Raw genomic sequence first — 14,937 nt, forward strand, 5'->3', positions numbered from 1 at the left:
AACTTCTGACTTTATGCCATCATTTTTGCAATGAATTTAATTTATTGCTGAAATGTGAAATAAGAACATTCTGCTTCCAAATGCAGGTTAGATTAGGTTAACTGATTACACAAAGCAACTCTAGGGTTATCTGCATATGAAAAGGGATGCCTTCATGAAAGACTGTTAAAAAGAAACTAACTCGTATCTACATTACATTTGGGTAAAGCCATGAAAACCAACCATGCAGCCAGCCCATTTGCAAAAAATTCTATCCCGGGTCAAACTACCAGTATTCAGGAACTTTATTGCTCAGCCAATGGTTGGCCCTTCAAAGTGCAGAAAATTATATATACATTATACATACTAACAAAGGCAACTATATTCAAGACATTCAATTAGTTTCTCTGAGTTAGTTTGCAACTCAAAGAACTCTGCATTATTTCTGGGAATAAGGTCAGCCCAGCTGCAAGTGTGCTAGAATAGCACACTCACTCAACAGGTAAAGTTTGTTTGTGTCCAAATTACACAGAACATATTCAGGACAGCCGAGATTACATGATTTGAAATACTTGGAAATAAATTAGGCTCATAAATAATAAAGCTTAAAAAATCAACTAAATGTTTTCAAGAGCAACCTTTTCCCCTCCAAAAAAAAAGAACATAGGTATTTTAAGAAATATATTAAACATGTAATAATCTGAGACTCAAACAAAATTAAAATACAAACAAAATTTCTGAAAAAGATTACTAAATTAAAAATGTTTAAGAAATTCTCAACTATCTACACCAAGGATCAGCGGTCTGTTTACTAGATGGGCATATTTCAGAAATGCAGGAGTTCAGCGGGCATTGTGGGGTGGCTACAATAACAATAATAAATACATTTTTATATCAAAATTCAGTTAATTTATGTGGATTGCAAATAATGTAATATTCTATCAATCTGTCTTTGTTACTGCAAAAATGCTTATGAAAAAAATGTGGCTAGCCAAGTAAAGAAACTGTAAATTGCTGTTGCTGGGTTGTTGAAATAAATTGTTGACACAAAACAATCACCTGAAATAAAAATGATTTTCTTAATATTAGCCACTGAGAAAGCAATGTAGTCTGCATCTTTTTCTTACCTTCTAATTTGAAAAGACAAAAATGTACTCTACTTACAACCTAAAATATAAACTCATGAAGTAAAAGTTTAAGTATGAACAGAGGTTACTGCTGTAAAAATGTTGCATGTCTTGGTTGGATAGATTATGTGAAGACAATAGGGACAGCAAATAATTTGCTCTGTGCAAATTAAGATGCTTCTAATTGTTAAAAAATGATTCATTTAATCAATTTTAACAATTTTGATTAAATGACTTTAACATTTAATCAATTTTGTCACTAAGATTCAGTTTTTGTCAACAGTTAAACTGTTCAATTGGAACAATTGTCAAAATGAGCAAGAACTGTAACTATAATTAATTATTATATTTACAAGTGTTTGTTGAACAGATATTTAAATTTTAAATAACTGAATGGCAGGCACAGTAAAATTGCTCTGCAGGTAATGCCTAGCCAAACCCTGATCAACATAAAAAATTATTAATTGCTTATTTCACATGCATACCATGAGCAGCATCTTTAGCTTTCCTCAGTTCTTCTTTAAGTTGAAAAATTTCTTTCTGTTTAGCCTCCAATTCTTCCTTGCATTTGTTTTCAACAACCTGGCAGTGCTTTTCCATTTCATCGCAAGATTCATTTGACTCTCTGAGCAACTTCTGGGCTTCTTCAAATGCCCGCATAAGCTCCTCAACACGTTGCTGATTATCTTCACTTGCTTTCTAGACATGAAAATAAAAAATATCCATGCATAACATTCAAATTTTATGCAAAAAGTAATATTTAACAATGAAAATATATTAGAAAGAAATCTCAAAAACATATGATGCTAATTAACAATAAATATTACAAAATGGTCAAGTTATAATTATATATACGAGGGCCATCCAGGAAGTAGATTACGTTTCCGTCTGTGTCCGCTAGGGGCGGGGCTAGCGCGGCCATCTTGGGGTCAGAGCGTTGCGCAGCTCAGTCTGCATCTAGCCGTGCTAGTGAGAGGTTCGTGCTGTGCTCCGTTCAGATACTGTGACGGTTTGAAATGTCTGCGTTAATTGAAAATCCCGCGAGCTGCGAGGTGCGCTCAGTAATAAGGTTTCTGACTGCAAAAAACTGTAAACCGATAGAAATCTATCGGCAGCTTCGTGAAGTGTATGGGGACAACATTATCACTGAAGGTGGAGTGCGTCAGTGGGTCATAAGATTTCAAAATGGCCGAACCAATGTTCACGACGAAGATCGAAGTGGGAGACCCAGCATAGTGACCGCCGAACTTCTCGAAAAAGTCGATGCTAAAGTCCGTGAAAATCGAAATTTCACAATAACGGAACTTTCTTTGAGTTTTCCACAAATTTCGCGAAGTTTGTTGCACGAAATCATCAGCGAAAAGCTTGGTTACCACAAGTTTTGTGCAAGATGGATTCCAAAAATCTTGACAGAGGACCACAAAAATCAGCGAATGGCTGCAGCGTTGAACTTTTTGGACGCTTACCATAAGGATGGTGACTCTTTACTCGATCGCATCGTTACTGGTGACGAAACATGGGTGAAACATGTGAACTGTGAAACGAAATTGCAATCAATGCAGTGGGGGCACACAAGTTCTCCCCAAAAACCCAAGAAATGCATGCAAACAATGTCGGCAAGGAAGATGATGGCGACTGTTTTTTGGGACAGAAAAGGTGTAATTTTGGTGGACTTCCTGGAAAGAGGCACTACAATAAACTCTCAAAGGTATTGCCAAACTCTCCAAAAACTCAGAAGAGCAATTCAAAACAAGCGCAGAGGAATGTTGAGCTCTAAGATCTTGTTGATTTACGACAACGCCCGGCCCCACACGGCAAATGTCACTCGTAAAGTTCTTGAATCTTTTAAGTGGGAGTTGTTTCCTCATCCGCCGTACAGTCCCGACCTGGCACCGAGCGAGTTCCACCTATTCCCAGCAATGAAGAAGTGGCTGGCTATGCAGCGTTTTGATGACGACGCACAGCTGCAAGAAGAGGTAACGAAGTGGTTGAAGGCGCAGGCGGCCGAATTTTTCGACGAAGGAATTTCCAAGGTCGTACATCGCTACGATAAATGCCTTAATTTGTATGGTGACTATGTAGAAAAGTAGTATTTGAGTGTGGCTTTCATCTGTATATAATAAAATTTGTTTCCTATACTTTGTTTATTTTTTTATTCCAAAACGTAATCTACTTTCTGGATAGCCCTCGTATATAAGATAAAATTTCAAAATCTTAATACATTGTTGTTACTAAAAGTTAAAAAGATAATAATCAATTAGATTTTTATTCTAAATTACCTAAATTAGTTGCCATTTTTATATTAAAATCATTTAAAATTTCTAATTATTACATATATTTGAAAAACATGATTTTCTACCGTGTTCTCCATATTTTCATATACCATATATTTCCAGCATAAAATGTGCACCTATAATTTAAATTATTTTTTAATTTTTAGGTTATTTAACCATATAATGCATACCCTTTTCTTTGTGAAGAAACCTAAAAGATAAATGTGCAATGCTTATGTCTTTTGAAATTACTCATTCAAAGATTTTTACCAGGCTTTCAACCAACGGTATACTGAATTGACAAGCAATAAAGCAAACAATGGAGGGGGGAATGCTTTAGGTAGTAAACAATTCTGCAAAGAGGGTGGGTTGTATTCAATAGTCGCATGCACAAGTATATTATTCTTACAGATGTGTACAAGAATGTTATTTGAAAAAAATCTGATGTGTACACCACATGACTCCCTTCTACGGAATATTAAATTATACCCATTTTTTCTTGCATTTCATTTAAACTTATTGGATTGAATTAAATCTACTTCGCCGACAACGCATAAACCATAATAAAATAAATGCATTCCTTAAAATTCACTCTAGTATTTCATTACCATAGCGACACTCTGGCGCTAGATTCACTTAACAGTATTAATAATTATATAACAGTTAACTTATATAATAATTATATAACGGAAACTAAGTTAACTGTTATATTATCCAATAATTATATAACAGTTAACTTATATATTTCGTTCATATTATAACTCATAATGCACAAAATTTATTTCATTTAAAGAATAGAATTATCTAATCATTGCCACATGTTCTGTTCAAATACTATAATAAAGCTAGAATGATGTATAAAAGAAATTAAGCAAACAAAACAAAAAAGAAACAGTTTTTCACAGACGATTGAGTATTTCTCATTTAATTAATTCAGTTCTCACTTCGCGAGAAGGCAAAAATACATAAAAACTCAAAATATCTATATTAAAAATTATGAAGAAAATCTTAAACACTTATTTCCTGGAAAAAATTATAGAAAGAATTAAGCATGATTTAATTGGCAATAATAAATGAATGCGTTATCTTTGTTGTTGCGAAGCTAAGTTTCTCTAGATTGGTAACAAATCCACTAGTCTCCTGTTTCATATATAAACATCAATGGCCGCCATTAAAAAAAGGCTTAGTGGCACTTAAACAACTTTAAAATTGTTGATAATTCTAAAAATATTGCACACAGATTTACTAAAGGCATAAAAACATTAACCGGAAGATAAAAACAACATAATACAATCATTTTTAAAGCAAAAAATGTACAATTTACAAACGTATAAGAGTAAAGAAACTGAGATCACTGAGCCGGGTAACAGAGTGGATATATATATATAAATATATTTACATACGTTTGGTGCGGCCGATTGCAACCAAAATACGAGGTGCACATCTACATGTTATAGCAGTCCTATATACAAAATTTCAACGTCCTGAGGCTACTCGTTTTTGAGTTATGCGAGATACATATGTACGTACATACTTTCGTACAGACGCCACAAAAAATTCTCTTCAGAATTAATTTTAAAGCAGTTTTATAATTTTTTTGAAGGAAAATAGTATTTTAATCTGTCCTTACGTACAGATAACACGCAAAAACATCGTTAAATTGCATTCGATAGCGGTCAAAATGGATATTTTCGTTGAAATATGCTGCCTGAAACTTTTCGTGATTATAATACTTCCTTTTTTACTTTGTACAAGGAAGTAAAAAGAGGAACACAATTTGGGATAAGAATGCACTTCCAACACAAATCAACATGCAGAATCAGGAGTCAGATGTTTACTCTTTATGTAGTCCTTTAAAGCTGTAATTTTGAAGTGAACATTAAAGGCTTTAGTAAATTAGTAGTGACATTTGCTTTAGTTGAACTACAGTTAATCTAGTTTTCCTTTTGGTCTCAAATTTGGCTCCTACTACACAAAATAAACATATTCCTGGTTTCCAATGCAAAGTTATTCAATTCGCAAAAGAAAATGGAAAACATCCTGCAACAAGGATGTCTGGTGTTGATGAAAGCTCCAACATGAATGGAAGAAAAATGAAATCACAATAATTAACAGGCCAAAGAATAAGTGTGCTTTCCTTAACCCGTTCGAGCTGGGTAGCGAAAACGTGCGCTTATCGCGGAGGCCGGCAGTGTCTTCCGCGAGCATCTCTCCAGGGCCGGGGGCTTTCTTGCTACTAAGCCTAAATCTATGAAATTTCCGAAGTATCAACGCATTGTTTAATAATGCTCTATAGAGTATTTAAACGGCTTATGCTTTATAGATATTTATATATATATACTTTAATTACCTCATTTCTTGTTTAAATGCATATTTTACACATTTTATTTTAATTACTCACCATTTTATGACTTTTAACATTATACATCTGAAAACTAAATATATTACTTAAAATTCTCTTTTCGTATGAAAAATTTGAAAACAGGGATCTACACACAGTCCTACGTTACATTCCTTGAACTCGTAATAACTCATTTGCCATTTTGGAGGATTTTTCCGGGAATGTGAACAAACAAAGCATCGTCGTCTCATTTTCTTATCAGTCTCTTCTGAACAAAGTTTTGGAAAATGTCTTTCAGTTAATCTTTCAGAATCAATATCAGAATTTCAGAATCAATATCTGAAATATTTTGCATCATTTCTGCTATTTCATGCTCTGTTAAACATTTTCGACGCTTCGAAATTGAAACGGTAAAAACAGAAAGAATTCACATCTAACAAGATCTAATTATTTTCTAAAAACTGAACTGTAAACCGAAATACTCAACGCTTTAGCGCATATAAAACTTCTACTTACAATAAACAACTACCACGTGCGAATAAAGTGCGATTTAAAGAGACGTCATAAATCACGCCATTCGGAAACATTTAGTTCCCCGTTTGTTTATATAATCAAAAACACGTGTATGTGAGTCATACTTCTCTCATTTCGAGTAGAAGGTCTAATGTACATGTATCTGAAACCATATGGACATACAGAGCCATCTTGTGGCAGAAATTATAGTTTGAAAAACGTTCCAGGGTACTGGCACAAATACGTGACAGTCGGTAGTAAACGCAAAAATGCTCTGGCACGCCTGCGTGTCGGCCGGTAGGTAAGTGTGTTCGTTGCTGGCACATATACGTGACAGTCGGCACGAAGGGGTTAAAGGATGAACAAAATAGTCAATCTCAGAAGAAGGTGTTGTGAATTGGGTCCTAGAAAACCACTACGATTGATTATTTGTAACAAGAAACAGTATATATTTATTTGCCTTAAAGTGAGCAACAAAGAATGCAGATGAAAGAGAAAAACCTTAAAACAACTTGATGTAGTCAATTTATGGCACATAATAATTTAGTTTTATGAGATAGAAAAAAGGTTCACATAGGCTTCTAAAAGATTTGGACAACAAACTAAAATTTCCAGAAGTATATTATTGACTTAGAAAGCAAAAAAAAATTCACTATCACTTATTGGAAATGTGGATGAAACTCCATTAATGTTTAATGTGATAGGAAATAAAAATTTATGCTAATTTTTAAAAGGAAGACACTGCTAAAATGCAATTTCCTAAATGGTGTTTTCATTCACGTTCACAAGAAAGGAGAGATGAACATAAACAATATGAAATTGTGGATAAGAAATGTTTGTCAAAGGATCCTGTTTCTTTAAAGAATCTGGAAAGTCATTTAAGGTCTCATTCAATTGAAACATTGAGTGATCTTTAGTCGTGATACATCTTCAGTTGCAATTGATTTTGCTGTTTTGGTATTCAATTGAAACCGCTCACTCTGAGTCAATCGTTCTCGTAGTGATCACTCCAAACAAAGCATTCTGAAGCAAAAATGGTCGAATGAATATGGTGGCTGTGTTGTTTGTGCTTTTACGAACACAGAATTCAAGTGTGCTAAGAAAAATCCTTTAGATCTACTGGATGGGCAACAATTCATAAAGTATAGGGTGTATAAGGATCCTAGCAAAGGAAGCCGACTCATCATCTGTGTTGTATCCAAATTAAGGGCGCTTACTGCTAGTGGACATTGATTTAGCATTGTGTTGTTTATATTTGTATTGATGGATTGCAACCTAATTTCAAGAAATATAGGAGGATGCACTGCATCAAATTATTCATATCATTCCAGAAATAACTTTAATATGTTCTGTTTCCTGAGAAACGAAGAAATACGAAGAAAATGGGTAATTTATTCTCGTCCATTGGAATGGATTCCGAGCACAGAAGCGTGAGCTTTTGAAGTAAGTTTAGCTTCGTATATTTTCATAATTGTTAAAAAAATAAGTGTCCATGTTTGTGCAAAATGTGCATTTTCATTTAAGTATAGCTAATTAATGACAAATTGATTTATATCTACAAAATGAATTGCAGAATGTGCTTGCATAGTCAATACACAGATACCGACGTCGATAAGTCGATGCCGCTGTGATTTTTTTTATTGTTATTATTGCGAACGGATAAATATTAAAGAATTATATTTTACATTTGATTTCAATTTTGTGCATGAATATAACTATGAAATGTGCTTTTTATTTAAATTTTAATGTGGAATTCATGGTTTAAAATCGTGTGTTGTTTTTTTGACACTGTTATATTGTTGCCAAATCTTTCAATACGCCCCAATGTAAAAAATATGTAAACATCGGATGATATGATTAAAATTATGCATTATATAATGTTTCCTTTAAATCACATAAATATTTATATTCATCTTGAAGAAAGTAAGCATCAATTTAAGTATTTAACGAATAATTTTGTCTGTATTTTATACATCATGTACACTATATTTCCAGCTCTTTCATTTAACTGCAATAAGTGTCAATTTATTTCCAATCTATGAACATGAAATATGTTTTAAAATGCTGTATAAGCTTAGTCACTCATTTTTAATTTAATTCAGTTTTCATATCAGAATTAAAATTTATCAGACAATTGCTTTCTTAATGTGTAATTAAAATAATTTAATAATATATGTTACTGTAATTTAATGCTTTTGATTTTAATGTTTTCAGGAATTTGCTAAATAAAGTTTATTTTTGTGTGACCTTGCATCAAAGGTGCCAAAAATAAATCTGTTTTGGCATTCACTGCTAAAATTTTTAATGAAAAACTTATTACTGATGTAAAAAAAAATTATATTCACTTCATAATCAGTGTCTTATCACATTGCAAAAACTTAAAGGGCTTCTTATTGTTTCTTAAGTTGAATAACTTGTTTATAACTTCTTGTCATATTTGTGTTTTACTCTTCTATGTTATCAAATAAATATAAAAGGTATATTTCTAATCAAATATCCTTCGTTTCATAGCAGTGTTATGTACCATGATGTTAGGTGTGTTGGCATTTATTATATATTTATGAACATTATTCATCATTGAGTTTTATGCATTATATATATTTAGTTTATATCATTATGTATTATACGATTTTCCTTTTAGAGTATATTACAATGTATTTTTTGAGTTATTAATAGAGCTATAGTTACATTTTTCTTTTCTTTTGCTTTAAAACGTTTTTTGAATCACTTATGCATGTAAAACTTACTTGACCTACATTTTTCACATATACATACCTACCAACCTCTAAAGATAAAAATTCAGAAGATTTCTCCCCCAAATTCAGAAGATTTCTCCAAAATTCAGAAGAACATGAAGAATTAATATCATGCTTTGATATTAAAAAAATAACAATTTATTCAAATAGAAAAAAGAAAATTGTACTTACATTAGTAAATCTCAATTAAGTAGTAACTAAAAAATTTATTAGGAAACATAAAACAAGAACTTAATGTTACACAAAAAAATTATTGCAATGAATTTAGAGTGCATTTTTCGGCTTTAGCCAAAAATTTTTTGGAAAATTTCCTGTCATAACAATTAGTTTCCTCATAACATTTAACAATTAAAATGTTTTCTAGAGTTTTGGGTGAAATTCAAGAACGAAACATAGTTTTGTTTTTCTTCACAACACTGAAGACTCTCTCGCACTCAGCATTACTGTGTGGAATTACGAGAATAGCACATAAAACTCTTGCTAGTCTATCATATTTTGGTGTTCCATCAGCTTTTTTTATTCTTTTTAAGGTACCAACGAGGACATCAAGTCTATCTTCTCCAGAACTGGCAAAGTCTTCAAACTGTGCAGCAGAAAATTGGTTCTGTAGTTCATCTAAAGCACCATTATGGCATTCATTTTCTTTAATTGTTAACAAAAATGGAAATTTATCAATAAAAAAACGAATCTTTTCAAAAGATGAATTTTCAATTTGTTTCAAATTTGCCACTTCAGCATTTAAAAGAACTTCATTTTGCAAAGGAAACTTTCTTACAATATAATCCCAGGCTGAGGAAAAGTACTTTCTAACACATTGAAAAAATTCTTTTTTCTCATGATCTTTCAAAGAATTTACAAGTTCCTTGGTTTGATTTCCAATTATAAGATCATTGTCATCCTTTTGATTTGCCAAACTATTATAGGCAACACGAATCAAGACACTGTTTTTCACAACGGACGGTTTTACAAACTTAGTATAAAGTTCTTTCAGGAGATCATTAAGAATTTGGATAAGCAGGGGAGATTTTGGCGAAGCTGATTGTAGAAGGGTATTTACACTTTCAAAAATCTTAATGGTACTTAACACAAAACTACAATACGCTTTGTTCAAATCCGAAGAAAGAAGATAGAAAATCCTTTCCTCCCGGCTAATAGAAGACTGTTTCTTCTTCCCTTCAACTTCTTTAACAAAGTTGACCTTTGAGGAGTCTTCTAAGCATTTTCTTTTTAAAGGGTTTGATTGATTAGAAGCAAAGTTGGTTTTCGGAATCTCATATGCCGACAAATTTGATGGGATCTGTGGTTTTGTTTTGGTCTCTTCGTGGAAATATTTTAGCAATGCATCCCACTGTTCAATAAACCTTCCTAGCGCTCTGCCTAAGGATAACCATCTCGTGCATACATGTTTCAGAATTTTTCTCGTTTCACCAGAGCACAGTTCTTGGAAATTCTTTAGGTTTTCTTTCCTTTTTACACTTTTTTCCAGATAGGAAAACAAATCAATCAGAAGCTGGTCAATATTTAATGGTAAAGCAGCTGCAGCTTTTTCTGCTGCCAAATTAATTAAGTGGCATGGGCATCCAATAATAATTAATTCATTTTGTTCTTTTTTGAGGAAAGAGGCTACACCCTTTTTGTCACCCACCATGACATGAGCATTATCTGCACCAAATGAAATGCAGTTTGATATTGGGATGTTAAGTTGTTTCAACTCATTAATTACCAAGGAGGCAATATTTTCCCCCGTAGTGTCTCCATTTAACAATGGAAGACGTAAAAGATGAGTTTTCATTTCATTAGAAACATCACAGAAATACGTGACAACGATGGGGTAAAGCTTCCAATCGCTGTCGTTGCTGCCATCGATTGACACCGAAAATGCTGAATTCTGGAGTGCAGCTATCGTTTTACTTTGTACATCGCAAGCAATTTCGTTCACAATAGAAGATGTTTTCGTGCGAGCAAAAGCATATTTCTGAGCAATCTTGTAGTCGGGAAACATCCATCTGAAAAGTTGACCAGCGTGATCGGCAGCGCTTAGCGGCACGTTGTGTTCGATGAGGAATGCAGTAAACAAACACTCTGCCAAAATGACATCGGCATCCGAATTCGTAGGCGAATTTGAAAAAAAATCATGTACTTTCTTTGACATTGTTGAAGCCGAAGCATTAACTTCGTGCTTTTTAGACTTAACATGCTTCACAATGTCACTTCTTCCACCGTTACTTATTATGAAGTCACACACGCACACGTTGCAAAATGCATAGTTATTTCCTTTGAAGGATTCTTGAATTGAATTCCTTTGAAGGATTCTTGATTTGAAGGAACGAATTGTTGGAAATTCGGCTTTGTAGACAGGCCGAAAATATTGAGAATACGTTTTTTTTTAACTCATTTCGTAACAACGACGTATTAAGAAAATTCGTAGCACGTACAAACAAAAAAAAAAAAAAAAAACAGAATGCAACAATCCACTCTTGCTGAGTCCGAGCTGAGTAATTCCCTTGCTGCTGAAGCGAACGCGAAAAAAAATAATCTGGCGCCCACAAAGAAAAGAGTGGGAGAAACAAGTTCAGCGCATTGGATTGGCTGGTTAAGCAGCGAGTTGGGAGAAAACACAGGTTACCGGATTCGAAGTAGTCGGTAGTTGGCGGTAAAACCCGATGCAATTGGCAAAAATTGCTGAATTGGCGAAAAATCCTAAAATTTCGACAAAATTCACTAAAAACACTTGAAAAAGGAAAAAAATCATAAAAAATGGATTACATTCGTAAAATCGTAAAGACAAACACATTTTCGTAAAAATTACGAAAAATACGTAAAAGTTGGCAGGTATGCATATATGTGATTTATGTGAATGGAATGTGTCTTTTCAGGTAGCTATTTTCATAAAGGAATTAAAATGAAATGATAACCTTTGAAGATTTTTCATAGATAAAACTTTGAAACAATAGCACTGAGAAACCAAAGAGGGCACACCAAATCTGAATTGCAACCCTAAAGAACGGTTACGACATGGCTGACGAGTCGGGATGCATATCTAGGAGCTCTATCATTGGTTATTTTGAAAACACTGCAACTTCCAACCACGTGATAAATAGCATCGCACATCAAATAACCTCTGGCAGCCCTTATGAGTTCCACTGGTAGGGAAGTGTTTCAACTGAATACGAAAAATCACTCATTTTCAAAAGTGATCGCTAATGCTGGATGCAACGATCGCTGTTGGAGTGATGACTAATGCTGGATGTAATGATGGCCGTTGGAGTGATCATCCGTGTTTCAATTGAATGAGGCCTTTAGTTTGGGACGGGTTTAAATCTCATCTAACAGATAATAGGAAGAAACTATTGAAGGAAAGTAATATAGACATAGCAGTTATTCCAGGCGGATTAAGGCCATTACTTCAGCCTTTAGATGTGTTTATCAATCAACTAGTCAAAGAAAATTTAAAATGACAGTGAGATACATAGATGTTAGAAAACGAAAAAACATTTATAAAAAGAGGCCAAATGCATCATGCCAGTCTAGAAATACTGTGCGAGTGGATAATAAAAGCATGGAGTGAAATTAAACCTGACATGATTCAACAGTCCAATGATGTGCTTGAAGATATAATGGAATACAAATATGAAGAACTTTTCATGTTATCCAATAATGAAAATTTTTTAAGTTCATAAGGTATATCATTTCTTTTAACTGAGCAGCAATTAGGCACATGCAGAAATCTAATTTTTGTATGCTTATCTTTTCCTTATTTTTAAATGTCACTTTTATATCCAGCATGTCTCATTTTTTGCATTAAAATTGCGTATTATATGCCAGAACATATAGCAATTAAAATGTTATAACATTCACATGCAGTATACAAGCATATGTATATATATATATATATATATATATATAATTTAATCAAATTTTAAAACAGTTAAAACAATGTTTATTAAAACCCCATCTTCTAATTTTTCATAATTATAATAATTCTGGGGAAATTCAAAGCAAATATGACAAGTTTAAAATAAAAATGTATTATAAGATGAAAATCAAAGTAAAAAGTCTCAAAATACTTTGCTTTTTACATACTAAGTTCAGATTTTTAAAAATTCAAACATGTATTTGTTCACTTAATTTTGTGGACAAGAACAAATTTTAACTTCTGCACAGCAATAATAATTAATATACTGCTACTATATCAAATACTGAAGCTATTTAATACAGAAAGTAAACTCAGAAAACAAAAGTAAATTCACATGTGAATGCACATTCAACCTATAAATTATTCAGCTGCAAATTAACAACAAAGAAACAAAGCAAATTAAGTACATATGGTTCAGATAAGTTTCAACACATAGTCATTTCCAAAACCTATTATTTACCTTGTGCAAATCAATTAATTTTGCTTGAGCATTCAGTTCCAAATTAAACTGCTCCTCAGCTTGGCTATGAGACTGGTTAAATTGTCGTATCTTTTCTGCTAAAGCTTCAATTCTTGCATCTTTTTCCTCTACCAACTCTTTCAAATAATCTAATCTTTTTTGTAGCAGTTGGATCTATTAAAAAAAATACATACATATGTATAATAAAATATATGAAAATAAAAATTATAACTTAAATTTACAAGAGATCAGTTGTAATCTTCGTTTTAATTTGGGTATTTTTTCCTTCCTATTCTAAAAATAGTAATTAATTAAAATGAACTTTTTTTATCCATATCATATGACTTTTATATAATGTTGTGATGAAAATGACTTGTGTAACTAGTAACTTGTGTGTTATTAATTATCCAATCAAAATTATACTGAAATTACAACTAGACCTTTCTGAATTAAGACTTTTGTCTTGAACACTACATACTTAACTCCTGTTCCTTGGCATAGTTAGACTGTTGCTTGCTGCTTCTCTCCTTACAGCAAAGATCTCAAAAATGTAAATGTTATGTTCTAAACATGCACTTTTTAGTGTGCCAAGTTATTTACAGCCACATTTAACTAAAGTAAAAGAAACACTATTTTAAATCTCCTATAAATTCTTCTTACTGTATATACATGACTGCATCTTATTAAATCTGTTTCAGCTGCCAAGTTTGCTCATTATGGATCCTCTATGAACGCTTCAATATCCACCTGTGTCATTTTCTACATTACTGCATATATATGTAATAATGTAGAAAATGATGCCTATGTTGGCAGAAATAAAAAGAAAAATATACTTTTATTTAAAAAATATATGCCAAAATTACTAAAACTGAAAAAATACAGACTGATAACCATCAGCATGTCTTACAAATAAAAATTAATACATGCAATAAAAAAATCTAAACATGATTATTATGTAATTTTGAATTACCTAATTTTTCACCTTTTTAATAAACACTGCAAACGATCAACACAAAATTCTGGGTTTTCCTGTCCTAAAATCTAGTTACATCTGAGTACTTCTGAATGCCATTAAGTAGTAAAACATTTCACCTGATCAAAGTAAAAATATTTTATAAATAGTTTTACCTTGATCATGTGAAATTTGTAGGACTTTGAAAATTCTGGATTTCGGATTTTTTCGTATATTTGATCATCAATTTAAATCTAGTTACAAGCCATGTAGAAATTATAAAATTAAAAATATGAAAGAGTGATTTATGACATAATGAAGCATTTATGACCTTATGGGAATCAAAATTTACATAAAAAGCTCAATATTTATTTGTTTGCATTATTAAAAATTTCTTTAAATGTAAGTTGCTTTGTTTTTTGTGCTAAAACTTTCTCTCTAATTCTATACACAGACATAATTTCTTGTTTAATTACAAAGTTCCACTGTTCAAGTCCTGTAATTGCCATGTTGAGAATTCCCACTAAATTCTCAAACTAATTTTTTTCATTATCAGCATTCTCTCTGTTACTTTCCTTATTATCAGTAGCATTATGTTCTGGATTGAGAACCATACTACA

At 32.3% G+C, this 14,937-nt stretch overlaps 2 protein-coding genes across 3 annotated transcripts in view; both read right to left on the reverse strand.

Moving 5' to 3' along the window:
* Nucleotides 1-14,937, reverse strand: part of LOC118200699 (uncharacterized) — a 249,500-nt gene that overhangs the window by 175,878 nt on the left and 58,685 nt on the right. For both annotated transcript variants that reach the window (XM_085823472.1, XM_085823471.1), the window contains exons 7-8: nucleotides 13,366-13,539; nucleotides 1,592-1,805 (exon numbers count right to left, since the gene is read on the reverse strand). In XM_085823472.1, coding sequence (XP_085679598.1) covers nucleotides 1,592-1,805; nucleotides 13,366-13,539 — 388 coding nt within the window. The remainder of the gene's footprint in view (nucleotides 1-1,591; nucleotides 1,806-13,365; nucleotides 13,540-14,937) is intronic.
* LOC146995354 (uncharacterized) lies at nucleotides 3,552-12,006 on the reverse strand. Its single transcript, XM_085824495.1, has 3 exons — nucleotides 12,002-12,006; nucleotides 10,392-11,289; nucleotides 3,552-3,590 (listed from the first exon to the last, which is right to left on the reverse strand). The coding sequence occupies exons 1-3, from the start codon at nucleotides 12,004-12,006 to the stop codon at nucleotides 3,552-3,554; spliced, it is 942 nt and encodes a 313-aa protein (XP_085680621.1).

Source organism: Stegodyphus dumicola, chromosome 9 (assembly GCF_044657685.1).
Source record: "Stegodyphus dumicola isolate Sdum_Otavi_A_Nest chromosome 9, ASM4465768v1".
In the NCBI taxonomy this organism is placed as follows: domain Eukaryota; kingdom Metazoa; phylum Arthropoda; class Arachnida; order Araneae; family Eresidae; genus Stegodyphus; species Stegodyphus dumicola.